Source organism: Molossus molossus, unplaced genomic scaffold (assembly GCF_014108415.1).
Source record: "Molossus molossus isolate mMolMol1 unplaced genomic scaffold, mMolMol1.p scaffold_m16_p_12, whole genome shotgun sequence".
NCBI classification, from domain to species: Eukaryota; Metazoa; Chordata; class Mammalia; order Chiroptera; family Molossidae; genus Molossus; species Molossus molossus.
In genome coordinates this window covers 56,379,952-56,404,713 of record NW_023425347.1, presented here as the reverse complement: position 1 = coordinate 56,404,713, position 24,762 = coordinate 56,379,952, and the positions used below count along the sequence as shown (strand labels likewise).

At 36.9% G+C, this 24,762-nt stretch overlaps 1 protein-coding gene across 4 annotated transcripts in view; it reads left to right on the top strand.

Annotated features, from left to right (window-relative positions):
* The window catches only part of ALG6 (ALG6 alpha-1,3-glucosyltransferase), a 46,054-nt gene extending 23,599 nt beyond the window's left edge, over positions 1–22,455 (top strand). For 3 of the 4 annotated variants that reach the window (XM_036255999.1, XM_036255997.1, XM_036256000.1), the window contains 10 exons: positions 1,838–1,920; positions 3,016–3,080; positions 7,086–7,271; positions 7,840–7,975; positions 9,776–9,861; positions 12,086–12,170; positions 15,797–15,867; positions 17,706–17,774; positions 17,868–18,066; positions 21,832–22,455. In XM_036255999.1, coding sequence (XP_036111892.1) covers positions 1,838–1,920; positions 3,016–3,080; positions 7,086–7,271; positions 7,840–7,975; positions 9,776–9,861; positions 12,086–12,170; positions 15,797–15,867; positions 17,706–17,774; positions 17,868–18,066; positions 21,832–22,029 — 1,178 coding nt within the window. In that variant the 3' untranslated portion in view covers positions 22,030–22,455. The remainder of the gene's footprint in view (positions 1–1,837; positions 1,921–3,015; positions 3,081–7,085; positions 7,272–7,839; positions 7,976–9,775; positions 9,862–12,085; positions 12,171–15,796; positions 15,868–17,705; positions 17,775–17,867; positions 18,067–21,831) is intronic. The other variant, XM_036255996.1, reaches the window with a different exon arrangement.
* Positions 22,456–24,762: the final 2,307 nt, after the last annotated feature.

Genomic DNA, 24,762 nt, shown 5'->3' with positions numbered 1-24,762 from the left:
TTAAAATTGTACATCTATATATATATATACATATTATGTAGATTACATGACCAAAATGTATTTGTAAACTCAAAGAAGAAAGGGTAGAAAGCAATAATTCTGGGTGCCTTACATTTACTGTGCCACTTAATAATTGGAACAGCCAAATGAGGTAAATACTATTATTATCCTTATTTTAAGGCAAGGAAACTGAGGCACAGGTAAGTGAGATTAATAGCTCACTGAGGTCAGATAGCTATAAATTGAAGTCTTAGTTTGTTTAGGCCATTGCTTAATATCCTAATTCCAGATCCCTTGAGCCTTTTTCTTAACGTAAACTTTGCAGTTGTATCTCATTCATTGTGTTGCTGTGCCTGTTGCTAAATTAAATAATCCACTCAACAGATGTTTATCGTGTGCTGTTCTGAGAGCTGAAAGTAGTAAGCATAGATTTCTTCAGAAGCTTTCCATGTCTTAGATTTTAATGCTAGCCTGGACCTTTTCCTTAATGAGTCTAAATGTAGGAGAGTGTGTTCTCTTTACTGTTCATCCAGGCATGGACTCTGAGGCCCAAGAGAGACACTGTCTTGCCTGTCTTTTCCTCCCCCACTCCACTCCCTTTCCCCACAATGCTCTAGTCCTCTCCAAAGTGCATACTCACCCCATGATTATTTAGCGTCTGAACCAATACCTGTATCTGCAGGAACTCACAATCTTTAGAGACTATTTTATTTTTAGAGAGCCCCAATCATTAAAAATTTCATTGAACCTCCACTAATTTTATATTTTAGGTTCTGGTTCCTTGGGCTACACAGAACAAATCTGATCCTTTATATACTTAGAACCCTAAATATTTGAAGTCACTTTTTCCCCAGGTTCGACACTCTCAGATACTGTCGTTATTTCTTAGATGGCCAGTATGTTGAAGGTGATTATGGTTTTGAGGCCTCTGGTTGTCATTGTCATCTTAAATGTGGCATCTGGAGCAGAGTAGATTACACACATGTAACACAACAGCTTTCTATCATTTACCTTCTCTGGACACTGTTTAGTGTAGTACAAGAAAAAAAGTAGGCTCTTTGGATAGCTGTGTTGTCCTGTTGAAGAACTTAATGTACAGTATTTGTTTTTCTTTGTTCTAAAAGCATTAGACATTTAGAATTAGGAGTTGCTTTTTAAAATTAAAAAACAAAAAATGTTTTTCGGTTTCCTCCTCACCTAGTCTCTCAAGTTCTTTATGTGCATTAATGAGTAACAGCTTGTGTATTTTTAAATATTTTTAAAAGACTCTCCTATGCATGGGTCATCACGTTTGAGGTATTCTTCGTATCAGAAAATTTGAATCTACATATAGTTAAAAAAACAATAGTTGTCTTCTCTTGCTTTGAATATACTTAAGTTCCAAACTAGAGTAAAGAGAGAATTAATTTTGGATACATCTAATTGATTTAATGTGTGAATTTGTTAGAGAAAATTAAGAAAAGAGACCGTGTAGTACCATATCAATTGAAATTTGGCAGAGGCCCTGGCTGGTATGGCTCGGTTGGCGTGTTGTCTGGTACACCAAAAAGTCATGGGTTCAATTCCTGGTCAGGGTGCATACCTAAGTTACAGGTTCGGTCCCGTTGGAGCATGTAGGCGAGGCAGCCAATCAATGTTTCTCTCGGGCGAGAAATAAAAAAAAAATGGCAGAGGTAAAGGGAATAGAAAGGGTTCACATGTAAAGAACTTGTCCAGAGTGGGTAGGAACCTTGTGTTAATAGAATTCCAACTCAAGGTTGTAGGGAGAGAGACAGTAAATACATTATTGTGGATCTTGATGGTCTCACAATGGAGATCCTTTGCTTGTTTTTTTCAGTGTTAATTGCTGATTTGCTGATTTACATACCTGCAGTGGTTTTGTACTGTTGTTGTTTAAAAGAAATGTCAACTAAGAAAAAGGTAAGTTGTAAAGCAACATGACATTTCATCTCTGAAATACATTTTTAGCTTAACTATTAAGTATGGAGCTTAGGGAAGCCATGCTTTTGGAAATAGAACTAATAGGGAATAGTATATCTCTGTCAGTTAATTTTCATTTAGAAAACATCAACTTACCTTAATTATTTTAATGCCCAATTATAGTAATAGGATGCATTGACTTCTAGAGGTTATAGACTGCTGAATTACACAGCATGTTGAATTTATTGCTTAACTGGTAAGCCTGCATTTTGAGTCCGCTTGTGAGAATGACTCAACTGAAAGTCATTTTGAAAAGTTTCTGTGTAGTCTCACAGCCACAGTCGACAAGTACTCTTTTTGGCTATTTCATATAGGTCAGTCAGTCATTAGATCAGCTTCTCTGATCTGTGTATCTGAAAGTGCTTTCTCTGACAAATATCTTTTAGTGATTTTCTTTTAATGAAGTATCCTATCCATGAAGTATTATCTCCATGAAAACTGTAGTGTTTAAGGAGTTGTTTTATAAACATGCAATTAAAAAAAATGTTTTTATTGATTTAGAGAGAGAGGAAGGGAGAGATAGATAGAAACATCGATCTGAGAGAAACATCGATCGGCTGCCTCCTGTACACCCCACATTGGGGATTGTGCCCTGACCGGGAATGGAACTGGGACCTATCAGTCCATGGGATGATGCTCAATCCACTGAGCCACACTGGCAAAACAATGCAATTTTTTGGTAACTAGAAGGTAAGAGGGGGAATATTTGCTACTGTGCTAAATGAAGCTATACTTATCCTCGCCCAAGGATATTTTTCCACTTATCTTCAGATAGAGTGGGAGGGAGAGAGAGAGAAATATCGACGTGAGACAGACACATAGACTGGTTGCCTTCCACATGACCCCGACCAGGACCAGGGACTGAACCACAACCGAGGTATGTGCCCTTGACCGGAATCAAACCGGAGAGTCTTTGGTCCGCGGGCCAAATCTCTTAACTGCTGAGCCAGACCTGCCAGGGCTGATGCTATATTTTGACCCTGTTTGATTCAAGTAATAGATTATTCTCTTAATTCACAATATTTTTCTTTACAGGTTGCTAATGCATTATGCATATTGCTGTATCCAGGCCTTATTCTTATTGACTATGGACATTTTCAGTATCCTTTACTAATTTAGAAATGAAGTCAGATGTATACATATTGGGAAATCTAGGCTCGATATGTACAATGTTATCATTCAGTAATATCTTATTTGGCAAGGTACTTGCTTATATAAACTATTTTCACGATGGTATATAAGAATATCTTCACAAGGCTTTTACTTAAATAGTAAAATAAATTATTTGTTAAAAGTAGAATTACTTTTTCACACCCATTTGGTTTGGTAACTGATTTTTAGCTCTTCTGGACAGTTGGAAAAACAGTGCCAAGTATGGTTAATACTCTCCTGATTTGAAAAAGATGTAACATACCTTCTTTTTTGTTTTTGTAAATGTTATCTGATACTGACAAAGGAAAATAATCTTACAGTTTTTTGAGTTTTAAAACAAGATGTTTCTCTAACAGTGGTACCTGGAAGCTTCAGGAAACTGAAACTGAATAATTAAGTTTTACTATGTAGATTTTATGGGTAATTTTGATACCTGAAATAAGGAACATTCAAATGAACAAACCTTAGAGAAAAGTTGAAAGTTGATAAAATCTGTACTTTAACAAAAGGACATAATTACAGCAACATGATTGCCTAACTAATAGCTTTTCCTTTTGATACCAATCTAGTTTTTTTTTGTTTTTTGTTTTTAATCCTTACTCAAGGACAGTTTTTGCATTTATTTTCAGATAGAGTGGGAGGGAGAGAGGGAGGAAGAGAGAAAGAGAAACACTGATGTGAGAGACACATCGACTGGCTGCCCTCCACACGACCCCAACTGGGGCTGGGGACAAACTGCAACCAAGGTACATGCCCTGAGTGGGAACCGAACCCAAGACTCTGTGGTCCAAGGGCCGATGCTCTAACTCAGTGGTTCTGAACCTTCCTAATGCCGTGGCCCTTTAATACAGTTCTTCATGTTGTGGTGACCTCTATCCATAAAATTATTTTTGTTGCTACTTCGTAAGTGTAATTTCGCTACTGTATGTCTTAGGCAACCCCTGTGAAAGGGTCGTTCAACCCCCAAAGGGGTCACGACCCACAGGTTGAGAACCGCTGAGCCAAACTGGCCAGGGCCCAATCTGTTTTATTTGTAATAAAATTAGTATGTGTATCTGTCAAAGGACTTGCAAAAGATATTCAAATCTGTAGTTTTCACCTCTCCACTTTCCTACATTGATGTGAGAGAGAAGTATAATCGGTTGCCTCCCATCTGTCCTGACCAGGGATTGAACTCACAACCTAGGTATTTTCCCAGACTGGAAATAGAACCCAAAACCTTTTTGGTGTATGAGTAGACACTCTAACCAACTGAGCTACCCTGCTGGAGCTGGTTACAAGGTTTTTAAAGCTATATTTACTTAGAAATATAATAGCAGCACAGAAAAGTGCACTGAATGTAAATATGCAGTTTAATGAATTGGCAAACTCTAACCCATGTTGAGAAATATAGCACACTGCCAGTGTCCAAAAACTGTACTCATGCACCTCCCAAGTATTTCTTCCTCCTCCTTTCCCAAAGGTAGCCAAGTGCTATTTCGTTTTGCCCCTTTTTTGAACTTTATATAAAAGAGACAAGACAACACACTAGGTATTCCTTTGTGTTTGTTGTTTTGGGTTCAACATTTTGTTCGTGAGAGTTATTCATGTAGTTGTATGTAGCTGTAGTTTGTTCACTTACATTGCTTTATCATATTCCATTGCAAGAATACACATAATTCTGTTACTGCTAGACATTCGGATTGCCTCCAGGTTTTGGTTGTGATGAATATGCTGCTATGAATATTTTTGTAAGTGTCTCTGCACATGTACATATATTTTTTATGAGTGGAATTGCTGAGTTACAGGGTGTGCGCATGTTTAATTTTAGATGTTCCCAAATGGTTTTTAAGCATGGTGTACCAATGAACACTTCCATTAACAATGGTGTAAAAGTTCTAGGTGCTCATCCTCACCAGTTGTTATTCTTTTTCATTTTATCCTTCTGGTCAATTTGTAGTGGTATCTCCTCTGATTTAAATCAAACTCTTGAAGCTTTTGGGATTATGTGTTTGTAGTGACACATTTTTTAACCACTGTATACTTTACTTTTCTCATTTGTAAAATGGGCATAAGAATAACCCTTACTTTGTAAACTTTTTGAGAATGAAGTGAATTACTGTTTGTAAAGCATTTAAAGCAATCCTGGGAAATATTTGGTACTGTAACGGTATATATTGCTGTTATTATCTGTCATTACTGATGCTGTTGCTGTTGTTATTGCTACTTTTTTATTTTTGAGGCTCTGAAATTTTACAGTGATTTGTTTAGGTGCAGGTGTTTTTGACAATTGTTTTGGACACTCTGGGTCATTCATTTTGTTTATATATTTTTTCTTTATTGATTTTTAGAGAGAGAAGGGAGAGGGAGAGAGAAAAACATAGATGAGAGAGAACATCGATTGGCTGCCTCCTGCAAGCCCCCAATTTGGGATTGGGCCCAGAACCTGGGCATGTGCCCTGACCAGGAATCAAACCAGCGACCTCTTGGTGCACGGGTTGATGCTCAACCACTGAGCCACACTGGCTGAAACCCTTTTTTTCCCGTTTTCTGGATTATTTTCATTCTTCTAGGGTCAGTTATTTTCCCTTTTCATTTTGGCCTTAGGTTTTTCTTCAATGTCTATTTTATCCAAGAGTATCTATTCTTATTTAAGAGTAAGGACAGAAGAAAAAGCTACATGTGAGCTCTTTATTTATTTGATCCACTGTAGGTTAAGTGGACAGGGAGCTGGCCAGTACACTGTGGGATCCTTAAATTTCAGAGTATGGAGGGCTTTGCACTCTAGTGTTAATTTCTCCACTAGCTGTCCCAGATGGTTTATTCCATTTATTTGGAGAAATATTCCTTCTTTTGTTGCCTGGGGGTAGGGGGTAAATGGTTTGACTGCCAGATAATCTTTGCACAGGAGTGGAGTGGGATTTGATTTCTTCAACTAAAGATTTTCAGTTAATCCTCATGTTTTCTTTTCAGAATATTACTCAAGTCCTCTAACCTAGTTGGTGTTTCCAGAGTTCTCTATGGGCTCCAGGGTAGATGGCTCCTTGCTTGCCTAAGCTTCCTCTATTCTGTGCCTTTTCCATCCTATTTTATTTGTTACCACTTTTCCATCCTCTTTTTGTCTTCTAGAAATGTGTTGAAGTCTTGATCTGTTGTAGCCCATCTTCCTGTTCTCTTTATGGCTGTGGATTTATACTTTTAAAAATTCTCCATCATTTTAAGTGGGTCTAGGGAAGGAGAGGAGGTAAACATGAGAGCTTAGCTCACCATTTTGGACTGAAAAAAATTTTTTTTTTTTAATCCTCACCCGAGGATATTTTTCCATTTTTTGTACAGATAGAGTGGGAGGGAGAGAGAGAGAGAGAAACATCGACGTGAAGGGACACATCGAGTGGCTGCCACCCGCACGACCAACCAGGGCCGGGGACAAACTGCAACTGAAGCACGCGCCCTTAGCGGGAACCGAACCCAGGTCTCTCCGGACCGCAGGCCGACGCTCTAACTGCTGAGCCAAACTGGCCAGGGCTGGACTGAAAATTTAAGTGCGATTTGTTTTAATATAACTGTTATTATAATCATGTTTATAATCAAGCACATATATTAATTTATACTGATGCATATTGTAGAGGAAGTGTAGTGATAGCAGTACATTTTCTTTTTTTAATTTTTGAAGCATCATTTTATTCTCTAGTTGTTGCTGTTATAGTAATAGCTGTGAAATAGTCTAGCAGAAGCAAAGCTGTGTATTAACTATTTCGAGTCTCTAAAGCTAAACAGATCATTTGCTCTGTTTAACAGATTTCATGTATTTGAGGCCATTATTTATAATTTCAAATGTTTATTACTTCAGTACTTTCAATTTCTATTTAGAAATAGCTTTCATTATATATTAATATTGTGTAAGAAATACACTCTGTAAGATGCAAGATCGACCTCTCTTAATTATTGCGATAATCTCCTTGACACAGGAACAGATATAATTCTGTGAGTCTTGGCTTTGCTCTGTGGGGTGTTCTTGGAGTATCTTGTCACTGGGACCTGCTAGGGTCACTGGCATTTTGCTTAGCTATAAATTATAAACAGATGGAACTTTACCACTCCTTGCCATTTTTTTGCTTTTTACTTGGCAAATGTTTGAAAAAAGGCCTCAGAGGAAAAGGGTGAGTGTCTTTAAAACACCAGAATTTTAAAAATTACTTCAGAGAATGTATGTGGCATACTTAACTGGAGGAAGGTGGTCTTTCTTTTGGCCTAGGTGTTGGCAGTGGGGTGAGTGGAAAGAGAGATTAAGTCATGTTCTATATTTATTTTATTTTAATACTTCCTAACTAAAAACTATTTTGACCAATGTAACTGTCCTGGAGGTGGTGTGGGTTGGTTTGTTGGAGCATTGCTGTAGGGTTTCATCCCTTTAAGAGCATGTTAGATTATATACTTACTAGAAATACACCCTGATTTGACATTTTCCTTCATGGCTGCATAGGAATAGCATGTAAGTGAAATGTTAATTAGGATAATGATAGTTTTTTTGTTGGAGAAGTACACATCTTAATGGTTTTGAATCTCTTAACTCTGATTGGAGTAGACTCCCATCTTAAACTTACGTTGGTGGCCCAGATTGATCATTACTATACATTTGTATTTATTTTATTTAGCAAGATTCAGATGGATTTCTCAGAAGTATTAACCTCTCCTTGTCTTACGGGAGTCCCTTTGCTTTTGTTCTAGGTTTGTGTTGTTAATTAAGCTGGCATGCACAGTTGTAGCTTCCTTCCTTCTCTGCTGGCTGCCGTTCTTTACAGAGAAGGATCAAACCCTGCAAGTTCTGAGAAGGCTCTTCCCAGTTGATCGTGGATTATTTGAGGTATGTTTACAAACTCTCCTGTCACTCTTTTCTTATACCTTCCGGTGACCTCGGGGATGTTCTGTACAGGACACACAGGGGATAGTAACTTCAGCTGCCCCGTCCTTGCATTCATTCCTTGCCAGTTATTCAATCCAGTGTATAACCTCTAGCTCAGCCGGTGTTTTCTAGTACATTACGTGCATAGGTGATATTCATGTCGTCACGAGACCCCTAATCCAGTTAGACATTTTTCTATAGAAGTAGGGTCCACAATGAAAGACAGCATGAGAAGTTGCAGCTACAAAGTTAAGAGCTCTGTAATTTTTTGGTTTATATTCTCTTTTTAGCCTTAGGAAATTATTTATTAAACTAATAATCATGTTTGTTTCAGAAAGATCTCATAATTCTTTATGAGCTGTATAAATATAACCTTCATCCATAGTAATTTTTAATGAGAATCTTTTTCATTTCATCTAGTGCTAGCCTAATTACTCTTGTTAAACTTTAATTACATGGATAATTTGATGATTTAAATTTAGTAATTAAATTAAACAAACCATTTTCTGAAACAAAAAGGCCTTTTAATAAAGTTAGACAGAGACAACATATTTATAGATAATTTGCTTTTGAATAAACATTTCTTTTAAAAAGAATTAGAAAAGCATTTATTTCTATTTTTGGAATATATACATCTGTGAGGGGATGGAACCAGCATTTTGAAAGAAAACTAGAGAGTTTGGTTTTGTGAAGGATCAGGAATATGTGACTTGTATGTTGATGGAGATGCTGCTGCTGCTGCTAATACTGATAATCATAAATAATCAGTTATTACCGCTTATTAGGTGCCAGATACCTCACATGATTTTATTTGATCCTTACAATAGCTCTGAGGTAGCAGTTGTACCCACGTTACAGATCAGAAAATGGAGGTCATATAGCTAGTGTGTGGCAGAGCGGTGATTTGAACTTTGAAAATTGTGCTCCACACTTCTTTCTATTTTTCTAACCTTAACACTTATACAGTATAGAGAAGAGTTTGATTCTCCGTGTAAGCTGCCTGGTTATTTGCCTTGCCTTCCCTTTCAGAAATGGTATTTATCATGATACTTATTAAAAAAATGAATGTTATATATGTGTGGTGGTGTTGCTAGTCACCTCCATTCACTTGCTGCTCTCAGAGGCTGAAGAGCATTTTCTTTGATCTGACAGAGGCATGTCTGGTGGTACAGCTGTCAGTGATAGTTCCTTCCTTGATGTTTTGCCTGCACAGCTGTGAGTGAAGCAGCTGTGTAGAGGATGGGTTTCACGAACACAGAGCTGTAGTTACACATTTAATTTTGAAAGTGATCCTAGCACAACTGCTAATGTCTTTACACTTCTTGATTTATTAGCAATTAACTCTTGTCATTGCTAGTAGGAAGTTAGATAATTTCAGATGTGTGATAAAACAGGTCACATAGTATGTGTTCTACAAATTATGAAAACAGAAGACTTTCTAGAAAAAATGTCCAGAGATGAATAACTTCATTATTTAGGGATACTGTGCTGTGCTTCGAAAAATATTAACTATTTCTTGGTAACTTCTGGATTATGGTTGGGTATTAATTAAGATAAGCTTCCATTGTAAAAAAAGAAAAGAAAAATACTTGTCTGTGTATACGTATGCATTACTTAGAGAGTTTTATCAACTTAGTTATAAAATTGTGAACAAAAGCTTCATGTCATACAAGTTTATTTAGAGATTATAGGCTGTACTTCGCAGAGTTTATTATTTCTTTCATTTATATCAGAATATAAAACTAACAAATCTCTTTTAAGGATAAAGTAGCCAATGTTTGGTGTAGCTTAAGTGTCTTTCTGAAGATCAAAGATATTTTGCCACGTCACATCCAGATAATAATCAGGTAAGAAACACAGAGTGTGTATATGATGTTTTATTGCTTTCCCTAAAAGTGTTATGGTAATATCTCATTTACCTGGACTCATTAGGGAATGAGTTCTTCATTAGTGAATTTTCCACATAGCGTAAACCTATCCCTCTACACAACAGAACTCTTTTATTTGAAATTTAAAAAAATTTTTTTTTTTTCTTTATTGATTTTTAGAGAGAAAGGAAGGGAGAGAGAGATGGAAACATTGATGAGTGAGAACATTCATTGGCCGCCTCCTGCATGCCCCCCACAGGGGATTTGGCCCACAACCTGGGCATGTGCCCTGACCGGTAATCGAACCGGGACCTCTTGGTGCATGCGTCAACGCTCAACCACTGAGCCGCACTGGCCGGGCTGAAATATTTTTATGTGAAAATCTTCCTGAATTGTTAACCTATTTCCCTCCTACTTTATCAGAGAGTGTGCTAACCATGATTTAACATTATGTAGAAGAGTCGTGATTTTCAGTGGTGTATCTGTCAGGGTTCAACTGGAGAATAAGAATGAGTTGGAGATCAGATGTATGTGTGTATGTGTGTAGGTTTAGGTGTCTGTGTGTGTCCATTCGTCTGTGTCTCTGCATGTATGAATTTGCTCTGAGGCATTGGCTTATACAATTGTGGGGGCTGGAATATTTAAGGGGAAGGAAGAGCTATTCAGAACCAGCTGCTGTTAAGAATCTCCCAGCTTAGGGAAGGCCTAAACCCTTTTAAAGGGCTCCCAAATGATTGAGTCAGGCACACCCAGGACTGTCTCCCTATAGATTAATTTAAAATCGACTGATTAGGGACTTTTATTAGAACTGTGAAATCTCTTCCCAACAGCACCAAGATTAGTGTTTGAAGAACTGGGTGAAGGTGTGTGTGTGCTTACAACAGGGATGCTGCCTCTCTCTGTTCTCCAGTTCTTTCAAGAATATCCCATTCACCCCTGGCTGGTTTGGCTCAGCATTTAGAGCATCAGCCTGCAGTCCAGAGAGACCCGGGTTTGGTTCCCGCTGGGGGCTCGTACCTCGGTTGCAGTTTGTCCCCGGCCCTGGTTGGTCGTGTGGGTGGCAGCCACTCGATGTGTCCCTTTCACGTCGATGTTTCTCTCTCTCTCTCTCTCTCTCTCCCTCCCTCTCTCCCTCTCTCCCTCCCACTCTCTCTGAACAAAAAATGGAAACATGTCGGGTGAGGATTAAAAAAAGAGAATATATGCCCTGGCCGGTTTGGCTCAGCGGTTGGAGCGTCGGCCTGCGGTACAGAGAGACCCGGGTTCGGTTCCCGCTAAGGGCACGTACCTCGGTTGCAGTTTGTCCCCGGCCCTGGTTGGTCGTGCGGGTGGCAGCCACTCGATGTGTCCTTTCACATCGATGTTTCTCTCTCTCTCTCTCTTCCTCTCTCTCCCTCCCGCTCTATCTGAACAAAAAATGGAAAAATGTCCTCGGGTGAGGATAAAAAAAAATAAATAAATAAAAAAAAAATAAAAAAAAAAAAAAAAAAAAAAAAAAAAAAAAAAAAAAAGAGAATATCCCGTGTAGCCTATGTGACAGGGAACTGTAGTCCAGCCTAGCCAAGCTGACATACCACAGAGCCACCACAAGTGAGACAGTCAGTTACTGCACTGTTACCATCCTTGTTTCAGGGCTGTTTGCCATCGTACCACATGGCTCCAGATGGCTCTGCTTATGGAGTTCTTACCCCCTTGCCATCAGTCATCACTAGGAGCCGCTCTAGGAGCTTCTAACTTTTCTTTTTTTTTACCATGGGCTTGAAAATCAAATGATCAACTTTTGTGAAATGAGGGCCAGAGAGATTCTCTCATGAGTACATTTTGTGAGTGTTTCTGTTATAAATATAGTATTGTCTCTACACTTGGTTATGTTTTCTTATTTGGAGTCTTTGATAATTGATGTTTTGCTATCTGTCTCTCTATATTTTCTGTAAATGATACTAAATAGTAAAATAACATAAGCAACGTTTAATACTATAATGTTTTCTGTATTATTTAATCATACATATATTAAAGAGTGTACATATTTCAATGTATGGATTTTATTTAAATGTTATTTAGTCTTAAATTTAAAAAATAAAATCTTTAATTTAAAATCAATTTAAGTTGATAAGGGATGCAATCCTGACATTTTAAAAAACATTTATTTAAGCTATATACCTTTACAGAGAAAACAAATATTTTATTTTTATTCATTTTTTAGCTTTTGTTTTACATTTTTGAGCCTGCTTCCTGCATGTATAAAATTAATACTTCAGCCCTCTCCCAAAGGATTCAGATTTACTCTGGTAAGTTTCTTATTACTTTAGATACATAATTCTTGCTGCAACTGATCTTTTAAAAATAGAGATAATTATTTTCTTGTTCCAAACTGCTTTATTGGATTGGGACATCCATTCACTTGAAGGACATTTGTTGAGTGTCTGCTGCACTTAGATGCTGTGCTGGGCTCTAGGTTGAGCAATCAGAATCTTTCAGTTTAATTGAACAGTTGTTTAAGTTCTGCTTTGTATTAGTCAATGAGGGGATACAAAGAAAACAGTGGCGATCGACATGTGCTTAAACAGTTATGTGATAAAGCAGATGGTATTAAGTTTCGTTTGGTACACATCAGGTGCTATGACTGCAGGAAAAGGAGGTGTTACTGGTGGGGGGCAGATGTTAGACAGCCTCTTAGAGCAGGTGGGATTGGAACCAAAGTTTGAAAGCTGGGCAAGCTTTGGAACAGGAGGTACATAGCAGAAGAGAATTCAGGACAGGAGGGAGAGCTGGACGGTACGGAGGTGAGAAACCAGAGGGAATGCTCTGGAACAGCCACCGAACAGTAAAATCCGTGTGATGTGTGCATGCGTGTGTGTGTGCTGAGAGGATATAGTGAGAGAGAAGAGTCAAAAAGGATCAAGTTGTATAAGAGCTTGAATGTTGAATAAGTTGGAGTTGGATTTGTGTGCAAGAGGAGCCAGAAAACAATTTTTAAGCAGGGGAGGGGACAGATTTCTGTTTTAGAAAGATGACTTGTGTTCGTTTGAAGATGCATTGGTTCCATTTCCTACAGTTTAGGGTTTCTCTGAGTGGATTTATAAATTCCTCCAGGTTGTATTTCTGTGGTACTTTTACAGTTTTATTCCTGTGTGCCTTGGCCTATAAAATGACACTTTAAAAATATCTTTTAATATGTCAAGAACATTTGGTTTATGAAAACAGTTAAGTCAGTGCACTTGATCAGGAGACAACATTTTAGAAACGAGGTCTCAGTTCTGGGACTGCCTCACACTCACACCGCATACGAAAGGCCGGCCGCAGCCTAGCATGCAGGGAGATGTTTCAGCGTGACCGTCAGGGCCACAACGTGAAGAAGATAGTTTCATGATCTTCTCTTTATTACCTCTTTATTGACGCTTTCTGCTGATTCATTCTGTGAATGAACTCTGAGCACACTGCCATCTACGGTTAATATTCTGTAGGACTTTTAGAACAGGAGGGATATGGTTAGAAATGTTCTGATGTCTTCAATAGGCCTAACTTGAAGTATTTGCAAGCATATAAGATAAGGCTGTGCTATTTTTCTAGGAAATAGCATACTAAATAAAGGTATATTTCAAATATAATGGAATGCAGTTTCAGAGTTTGAGTAACTAGTAGTGCTAGTGATGATTACTTTCAGGGATTATAAGCCAGAAAACTCATTTTCACTCTTTGAGTTTCCTAATTTTATTCTGTTTGCTATGTTTGTTTGGTTTTAATCTCCACTTGAGGACATTCTCATTGATTTTTAGAGAGAGAGAAAGAGAAAGGGAAACATTGATGTGAGAGAGAAACATCAATCGGTTGCCTCTCGCATGTGCCCCAACTGGGGCCCAGGATTGAACCCCCAACCCAAGTATGTGTCCTGACCGGAATCAAACCTGCAACCTTTCAGTGTACAGGACGATGCTCCAACCAACTGAGCCATATCAGCCAGGGTTGTTTGCTATGTTTTAATACAAGCCACTGTATTTAAAAAACTAGAAAAGACATCTTAATGACTTTTGTTATTTTATTTTTATTGGTAATGTTTTGAATTCTTGCCTACTTCTGAGAGCTTTAAAAACATTTCTCATTTTAATAATTTTAAAGCATTTTCCTTTCAATGAAGATTGAAGTATTCTCAATTCAATTCTCAATATAAATCTATAATTGAGGTAGTTGATAGCATGAACACTAATATATTTGTAGCAACAAAGTGATTTATATTTAACTTATTCAGGTAGTATTTATTGAATGCTTGCTAATGTATCAGGTTCTTCTCTAGGTACTGGCATGTGAGTGAATGACAGCTAACATCCCTGCTCTCCTAATTGGGGCCTTTCAGGCTCGTGGTGGAAGAATTACAATAAACAAAGTAAATCAATAAACAAGAACATGTCTGGGAGTGGTGTGGGCTATGAAGAGAATAGTGTGATGTGCACAGCTGCCGGCGGGCTTGGCTAGGAGGCACTGCTTTAGGCTGAGTGAGGGGCCTCTCCCGCCTCTCCAGGGAAGTGACATTGAGCCTAGAACCGAATGGCCAACCGGAAGGAGCCAATCACAAGAAGATCTGAGCTCTGACTTGATAAAAACAAGTTTTTCCTTAAGGCAGGACACATTTGACATATTTGAGGCATTAAGGCACCGGTCTGAAGTGCCAGTGTGAAGTGAGGGAGGGAGACAGTCGTGGGCTGGAAGAGGAAGGCAGGACCCAGATGAGGCAGGAGTGTGGATTCTGTTCGAAGTGCAGCAATCGAAGGAATTTAAACAAGGACATTGACATGATCTGACATGGTGGCCAAGTGGAGAACGGATTGGAGAAGGCGAGAGTGTTACCAAGTGGGAGGTTATTGCAGTAGTCCAGGAGAGACCTGAGGTTGGCTCAGACCTCCCTTCTGCCACCATCAGCAGGGAGGAAGGAGTGGGTAGATATTTGAGTTAGGAGGCGGTGTATATAGGATTTGCTGATGGATTGGATGTGTAGCGTGTACAAGGTAGTGACCCCCATTTTTTGCTTGAACAACTAGATTGGATGTATATAGATGTCTAATATTCAGAATATAAACTTCTGAAAATACATCTAAGTCATTTTTTAAATTTAAAACCCCAAATAGCAAATGATTACTTTATGAAACATTTAGTATTTAAGTGCACATTTTATTTCTTTTAAAATTAAATGTATTGAGGTAACATTGGTTAATAACATTATATAATTTTCAGGTATACAAGATTATAATTTAACATTTGTGTACTCTATTGTGTGCTCATCACCCAAAGTCTAGTCTCCTTCTGTTACCATATATTTGATCCCTTTTATCCAGTTCACCCTCCTCCCTCCCCCTTTTCCCTCTGGGAACCACCATTCTGTTGTCTGTATCTATGAGTTTGTTTTTGTTTTGTTAGTTCATTTGTTACTTTTTGTTTTCTATTCCACATATGAGTGAATCATATGTATTATATGCATGAAATGATTACAAAACATTTAATATATTTTATTAAAATGCATGTTTTAAAAATACTGAAATAGATATGTTTTTCCAGTTTTAGACTTTGGCCTTCTTGTTTCTCATGTTTTTTGATTTAAATTGTCAGAAATTCCAAGGGATGATGAAGTTATGATTGTTGTGTTGAAGTGTTTAGTAGTTTTGTTTATTAATAACTGAGTCTCAATGAACTTATTTTACATGGTTAAGTATAGTGTTATAATCAGTTTTTAAAAAAATATTTGTATTATATATTTGAATAAAATATTATGTATATTAGAGTTATATATATTTTTTCCTTCTAGATAGAAGCCACATTAAACTTTAGAGTTTTACTTGAAATTGGTTTTTATTCAGATTCATAATTAAATTGCAATCATATTTTATAAGTTGTTATATTTCATTTTCCCTCTTTTTTCTTAAAGGTTACCTGTGCACTCTCATTCTTTTTATTTTCTTTCCAAGTGCATGAAAAGTCCATTCTCTTGGTATCGTTGTAAGTAAAAATGTTTCCAGTCTTTTATTTATTATGCATTTATAATATATAAATCAATTTATTACTTACATATAATTACCTAAGTGCAAAACACAACTATGCAAATGTTACATAGTTGTATAAAATTATTTCATATATTTTTTATGATAATGTTTTACAATTTTACTTCTTTCTATTTTAAACTGAAAAATATAATAGAATTATTACCGACATACATATTTCTTCCTATATATTTTCTATATGCCAATAAAAAATGTCTTTCAAAGAGGCTTTCCTCAGGTTGGAGTCTCTCTGTCGTCTTTGCCTTTTTTACTTCCATGTCTATTCAGTAGCCTTGTTCTCTCTATTCACCTCTTTAGGGTCTTTCATATGTTTCCTCATTTCTGTTTCTTTTGTCAGAACCTTTGGTTAGACCCTACTGGCAATCTCTAACCAGACTACTTTGTTTTAGGAGCATTAAATTTTTTTTCTGGTCTTCAAAGAAATTGGGTGACAATTGAGGGTATAGTATCCCAATATTAAAATAGTATTTGCCTAGAACACATTAGAATACTTGAATCCCAACCCACAGCCACTCTATCCTTCACCCTGCTCTCTAGGTTCCTGTGGGAGATAATGTACAGTGACCAGTGGCAAATGGGAGGTGGAGCTTTGGACTGAAACCGCAGTGCATAGCTCATAGTAAGCTGGGCTGGCCTGTGTGGAAGGAAGGCTTCTTTGCTCTGAACAAAATAGTCTTATATCATTGCAACCTGGAATGAGAGCTTGATTTCATTCTCCAAAGTCTAAACCTGAGTTACCACTATTGTATGAGACGAGGCTGACCCTACACAAATCCCTAGTGCCAGGGGACAGAACAAGGGAGAGGTATTGCTTTCAAACACGTTTTCCCTAGAATTTCTACCCCATAGAAAGGCAGCCCATTCAGTGACCTGTAATCTGACCATTCAGATTAGCTCTTGGGCCCTGAATACTAGATAATACTTGTAAGAGTTTTTTCAACTACTTAACAATACAAGATATTATTTCAATTACACATAAGAAAAAAGGTTAAATTAACCATTCAAGGACATAGAGTAATAAGTGGCAGAGATGAGAGCAGGACTCGGATCTTCTGGCTAGCCCCCTTCTTCTTGAGCATTATTGCCGCAGTTGAAAGGTCACAGAGTTTGCACTTCTGACCCTAAACAGCTCTTTGGTAAAGTCGGTGGTCCCATTTATTAGCGTTACACTTCCTGTTCCTATGCTATTGCTCTTTTCGTGCAGCCTCTTCCTATTGTTTTTTTCTTCTTTTCTTTTATTCTGCCCTCATAAACTTGTTCCCCTTTATAGTTCTTCTTTGCCTCTGTTGTCCTCTCTTCAGTTGGAGATGGTGATCCTGTTACAACTTCAGTTTTTAACTTAGCTGAGCCATACGTAATACACAGGATCATAAACACATTTGAGAACCACTCTACTGGGAATTCATTTAATATTTTCCAAGTATAATGAAATATGTGCAGCAGCTCTCTTTCTCTGTTTGGATGTTTGGTCCATTTTTAAGCTACTGTTTGTATGACAGAAAAATATTCCATTGGTGGATTGACTTCTGGAAGAAGCACTTTTCTAGTTATTATGAGGAGGTGGTACCTTCTCTGTGTTTAGACTCATTTAGTTTGGATTGACAGTTATAAAAAAACGAATCAGTAGTTCGTATGAAGACCTTGCTGGCTCCTTTTAGTTTTTGTTTTTTTACCCAACTTGAAAATTAAGACGTAAAATGTGTTTATATTTTTTTACGAGTAAGAGTTGATATTATATTCTATAAGATTAAAGTATATTTTTCTTTACCATTTTAGACCTGTCTGCTTAGTTTTAAGTGAAATTCCTTTTATGTCTACTTGGTTTTTACTTGTGTCGACATTTAGGTGAGTCAAACCAATTTCCATATGATATTTTCCGTATTGTTCTTATTTAAAACGTTTTTACAAAGTGACTATGGTTTCTGTTTTTTCTTACAGTATGCTACCTCTTCTATTGAAGGATGACCTTTTAATGCCCACAGTTGTGACAGTGATGGCATTTTTTATAGCTTGTGCAACTTCCTTTTCAATATTTGAAAAGACTTCGGAAGAAGAACTACAGTTGAAATCCTTTTCCATTTCTGTTAGGAAATATCTTCCATGTTTTACATTTCTTCCCAGAGTTATCCAACATTTGGTAAGTTGTTTGGTTTTTAAGGAATGGTACTTAGCTTATGCTGGTATCACACTGTCTCAGTTGCTGTAGCTTTATAGTTAGTTTTAAAATGGAAAACATGTCTTCCAGCTTTGTTCTTCTTTTTCAAGACTGTTTTAGTTTTCTATGTCCCTATTCTATTTCCATATAATTTTTAGGATCAGCTCATTAATTCCTCCAAAAACCCATCTGAGATTTTGATAGAGATTATTTTGGATATGTATATCAATTTATGGAGTATTACCATCTTAAGATTTTGACATCTAAACCCATGGTCATTTATTTAGATATTTTAAATTTCCTTCAACAATGTTCTATAGTTTTTAGTGTATAAATCTTATAATTGTTCTTTTAAATTTATTTTTAAATATTTTATTTTTCATGATGGTTTTGTAAATGGAATTGTTAATTTAATTTTCATACTGTTCATTGCTACTGTATAAAAATACATTTTTAAAAAAATATTGAGCTTGATTCTGTGCTCTACGTGTTTAGTGGATTTCTTATGATTTTCTATATATAAGATCATGTCACCTGCAAGTCATGATAGTTTTACCTCTTCCTTTCCAATCTGGATGCTTTTATTTTCCTTGCCCAATTACCCTGATTAGAATCTTTGATACAATGTTGAATACAAGTGGCAAGAGTAGACATCCCTTCTTCCTGATTTTAGGGGGAAAGCATCTAGTCTTTCCCATTAAATATGATGTTAGCTGTGGGCTTTTTGTAGTTTGCCTTTATTTAGTTAGGCAGTTAAGCTATTCCTAGCTTATTGAGTGTTTTTATCATGAAAATGTATTGGATTTTGTCATATGGTTTTTGTGTTATCTAATGATATATGGTCATGTGATTTTCCCCTTTAATCTATCAATATGGTATATATTACATTTTTTGTTTAAATAATTTTTCTTTATTGATTTTAGAAAGAGGAAGGGAGAGGAAGATAGATAGACACACTGATGAGAGAGAACATCGACAATTGGCTGCCTCCTGCATGCCCCCTACTGGAGGTATAGGCATTCAAATCTGTAAATTCCCTTCTGTGCCATATTTAAGCATCACTCCATAAATTTTGACATATGTATGTTTTATTCAGTTAAACATAGAACATTTCCATTGTGATGTATTCTTTGGTTCATGAATTGTTTAGAAATTGGTTGGTTCCATATATTTGGAGATTCACCAGATTTCTTCCTGTTTGTGTATTCTAATTTAATTTTGATGTGTTTGGAGAGCATGTTTTGTATTATTTCAGTATTTTTAAATGTACTGACTTTGTTTTATGTTAATTTGTCCTTAATTTTTGAAGGGTCACATTTTTGCTAGAAATAGAATTATTGTCTTTTTCTTTAGCAAGTTGAATGTCATCCATCCCAGTGCCTTGTGACCTCCATGTTTTCTGATTAGAAGTCAGCCATTAATCTTATTGAAGATAGTTTTTACATGTAGTTTTAGATGCTTATTAGATATCCAAGTGGAGATATTAAGGAGCATTTGGATATATGCACCTGAAGTTTAGGGGAGAGATCTAGGCTGGAGACAGCAATCCGAGTCTTTAGCATATAGATAATAATTAAAGTTGTCACTGAAGGAGATCACCAAAGGTATGAGTATAGATTTTATTTATTTTTTATTTTTTTCTCCAATTTTTATTAATTTATTTTTGTTACATGAGTATAGATTTAAGTACTGAGTCCTGGGATAGTACAGTCCATAGAGATAGGGGATATGAGAGGGAACTAGCAAAGTTGCTGGGGATTAACTAGTGGGAAGAAACCAAGAGAGTATGGTGTCATGGAAGCCAGGTGTTTCAAGGTTATGGGAGTGTTGTGCTATTTCAGATGCTGCTGGGAGATCAAATAACACGATAAGAATTGAACATTGGATTTAGTGCAATGGAGGTTATCATGGAGCTTTGACCAAGGCAGTTTCATTGGAGTGATTGGGGTGAAAGCCTAACTAGTTTTGGGGTCACTAATGAATGGAAGAATTGGATGTAGCAAGTTATAGCCAACTCTTTTGGGAACTTTTGCTGTAAATAGGATCAGACGATGGTGGTAAGAGGTGGAGATTGTTTAAAAATGGGTGGAATTTTAGCATGTCTTTTCATACTGATTCAATTTTGTAATACCATGACATTTCAATCAGTCCCATTTTTCTTAAGTTTACTTTTTTGTATTTTTTATTTTGAGAGTATGTTTATGAAATCTGGGGAGATTGAAACAAAGGAAGGGCTTAGGGTAGAAAAAGCAACAGCAGAGAGCCAAGATGGGGCTGCTGTCAGTCACTGGAGAGCAGAGAGGGCTTGGGAACGGGTTCAGGGGTTAGCCCGGGACAGGCTGCCACTGCCATTGCTCTCCTGGTTGCAAGTCTCGTGGGTCCCTAGCGTTTAGGGGGTGCAGGCCTGTGGGGAAAGAGAGGGGGAGGGGAAGGGAGGGGAAGGGGAAGGCACGGGTATGCTCCGGGGAGGGAGAGCACCTGCTTTTAAGTTTAATCTGACTATTTCAATTTAGAAATTTTCACTCCCCACAAGGCTGACTCAGATCTTCCCTTTGGAGGATACTTGCAGCCTGTTTATACCTGTTTGTAAACCTTTTTGGCTTCCATCTTTCCCACTCTTCCATCTAGAATGATCATTGCATTATTCTCTTTCAGGTCTTATCAGTCCTGTCATAATATAGCCATTAACACATCTTTTAGGGTTCCATTCATGTCCCACCTCCTTCATGGAAGTCACTGACTACCATTTCTTACCGCTTGCTTTCTACATTCACTTACGCAGCTTCTGTGTACTTATGTACAATGCTAGGAATAAAATAAAGATCTGACTGGTCCTTGTCTTAAAGGAGCTCATAGTCTAGAGCTAAACTGTCCAATACAGTAGCCACCAGACACATGTGCAAATTTAAACTTAGAAAAATTAAATAAAAACTTAGCTCATGTGCAGTAGGCACATTTCAGCTGCTCAGTAGTCATATATGGTTAGTACCCAATTGTTTGGAGCACAGATACAGAACATTTCCATTGTTGCAGAAGTTCTGTTGTATGGTGCACTGGTCTAGAGAAGAAAATGGACTGCTACATAGTTATAATGAACACAGTAATTATTTTCACTCCTCATTCTGGCATTTAATAAAATGTGACCCTGTGATTTTATGTAACTAGTTCATGCATTCCCCCTAATTAAATGGAAAACTCTGAGGCCAGAGGATTCTTTTCTTGCATATGCATCACCATGCTTACTATAGCACTAGCTCATTGAAAGCGTATGGAACATGAAATATAATTTTCCATTTGCCATGGATAACTTTTCCTTAAATGGGTTCTTAGATTGGCTTAGAATTTTGTATCCTGTATTGACGTAGGGTCCTGGAACATGCTGTGAATCGAACCCTGCCCGGCAATAGTATCTGTTCTGGTAACTTTCTTCAGTGCCCAGGTGATAGGAAATATAAGACCAGGGATTCTCAGCTTTCCCTACACATGGGGATCACTTGGAGAACTTTAAAAAATATTGGGGCCTACCCCGGAAACTCTGATTTAATTGGTCTTGAGTGTAGTGTGGGCATTGAGATATATAACCTCAGCTGTTTCTAACTTGCAGCCTAGGTTGAGACCCACCATGAAGAGATTGTACCCCCACAACCCTCCCCTGCAATTCTGCTGATTTACAGCTGTATTCAGTGTCACTTGTATATTAAATTTTAAAAAATATTACTTAATAATACTTCTTCCTCCTCCTTACAGTGTCTTATGTCAATAATCACTATGGTCCTTCTGACGCTGATGGCTGTGACACTGGACCCTCCTCAGAAATTCCCCGACTTGTTTTCTGTGTTGGTGTGTTTTGTATCCTGCTTGAAATTCCTGTTCTTCTTGGTATACTTTAACACTGTAATCATGTGGGATTCCAAAAGTGGAAGACATCAGAAGAAAATCGAGTAGCTCTATCCCCAGACAAATGTGAAAATGTTAACAGTGCTAAACGATTTTGTGAATTTTTTGCTATATGTAAATAAAATGATAATATTGATTATGGAATTATAGGAAAGGAAATGGTGAAAAGCCATTGTTCTCTACACAAATAAAAGTATTTGGGGACCAAAGCCCAGTGGAGGCTTTTATTTTCTAACTATTGATTGGCCAAGACATATTGGAGTTTTGTTAATACTCAGTTATTCAAGTGGGAAAATGAAAAATGTCCTTCATCTCAGTATTTACTTAGGAAATGTTCTCTATAATTTGTTGTCTTGAAAAAAAAAAAAATACAGTGAGTTTAAAGGGGGAATTTAGCTCCTTCTTTCTAAAGGAAATTACTAATTTTGGCATTTAAATGTAGTTTTCTTGCCCTGGCTGGGTAGTACAGTTGGTTAGAGCGTTGTCCCGATACACCAAGGTTGTGAGTTTGATTCCCAGTCTGGGCACATACAAGAATCAAGCAGTGAATGCATAAATAAGTAGAACAATAGATCGATGTTTCTCTCTCTCCCTTTCTCTCTCTAAAATCAATAAATATTTTTTAATGTAGTTTTCATTTTAGAATGCAAGTAATGTGTATTTCATTCTTTAGAAATTATATCTCAGGTATTAAACTTGTGACAATCTTTTAAATTACTATGAGAAGGCAATAAACTGCTTGAAGTTTGAAATGTCTTATTACATGTGCAAGTTTGAATTTTTTAATAATGCAGAGATTAAACTGTGTTATTTATTTCCAAGAATGCTGATTTACTTGAATGTAATTAAACAATGAATTTTCCTGAATTTATGTCCAAGTGGTTTGAGTGAAGTCTCTTTATTACTCATAAGCACTCGGTTCTAAACTTCCAGGATCACTGTTAAACGCCCCAGTGCAGGATTTCATCCCTCTGTTCTTTTATAACATGATGGTTCAAGGTTACCAGTGCGGTGAGCATTGACTTATGTCACACTTCATGTTAACGTGGCCCTGTTAATACTTTATCTCTCCTTATTAGCAGAAGCCCATCTCTAGTATTCAATTGGTAAAAATAATGTATTATAACCATGTTGTAGTTTCTTATGCAAAAATGTGTTTTCTTTAGTCTGTGATAAAAATAAAAGTTGTCCCATCAACATATATTATTAATGAATATATTTCTTTTATAAGAGAGCCATTAAAACTAATTAAATAAGTATTGGTAGATTTAAAAAAATGCAAGCCAAACACACACAAAGAAAATCTGGTTTTAGACGCCGACAACCACAGGCTGATGCAAGAAGGTATGTGTTTCTCAGTCTGATAAAGGGAGTGGGTTTAGACAGAACGAAAATCAAGAAGTGTTTCTTTCTCAAAGTAAATGTGCATAAAGACTCAAAGGGCAGGTCTGCAGAGAAAAGCAGCCTTGAATCACTGCCGAATCAGCAGGAACATCGCTGTCCATGGTCACCATCTGTAATCAGGGCCCAAATGTCAGCATCTTGGCCGGCTGGTATAGTCTTATTTTTTATAATAGCATTCTTGTGTTTAGTACAGGATGTTGATTTAAATCAATGATGAGGAAGTTCTAACTTCTGAATAACTGGAATAGAGAAATGTTATTTGAAAATAAAAGAATTATATAAACATTAGTAAAATAAAATGTACCCACATTCAAGGTATCTTATAGGTAAATTCTGTAAATAAAATATTTTCCAGATGATTTCGTCTAATCTTATTGAGTTACATTGTAGCTTTTATGGAGACTTATAGCAATTACCTGAAGTGAAGTGTCTCATATCAGTTTAAGAAGAGTCCACTTTGAACTTTGAGAGATTAAGTTCTAAATATCAAAAATGTCCAGTGATTAATTAAGGTAATAGAAACAGACAATTCTGTCCGCTACACCCAAAATGATAGGGATGTTTTAATACAAAACATTTAGGTTTTATAAATATATTTAAGATTTCTCACTTTCTTCTCTGATGTACCTGTCAAAAATGAACGCTTCTAAGTTATTTTCAAGTTCATTTTAGAGGGAAGGGCTGTTTCTGAGAAATGCAGTATTCTCTGTTGCCAATAAACTTAGGTTTGCTTCTTAAAATGAAGAGAATGGGGTTTATGTTCATGTATCAAATATGAGGCACACAAAGTCATTTTCCTTTGAGCCCTTAGGGAGGGGAGAAAAATCCCCGATGTAGCATTCTGTCCAAATGATAAACCACAACTAAGTGAATGAAACATTTACAAAAGTCAAGGCAGCCAAAGGAGCCTCTCTGTTCAATAGAGAGAGAGAGTAAGAGATGGATAGGATGTAACTAAATAATGGTTGGAGTAACACAATGGTTTCAAGTCTCAATTGGTCTTTCTTCTGTTATGTTCATTGGAAAATCAGGGCCAAGTGTAGCCACCCCCACCCCCATATAAACATTAGTTTTGTTTGTGGATCTTTCTGCTTTGTCCTTCATGTGGCCTCCAAGGGTGATAAAGCGAGAGTCATCTGATCTACAATGAAGAGAACTGAGAGATGATTCTTAGCAGACCCAGCTGCTCTGAAAGGCAAAAGCTTAGTATATCTAAGAGGTCAAATATACAGTAACTGATTTAATAGCATTAAGCACATACCTACATAACTTGGATTACATATGAAACCAATCTACTTTGTAACCCTTTATTTCCTTACTAATGTAGATTCCTTTATATGTTTTGGCTTACATTCTAAGGTTTCCAGTGCAAGAACA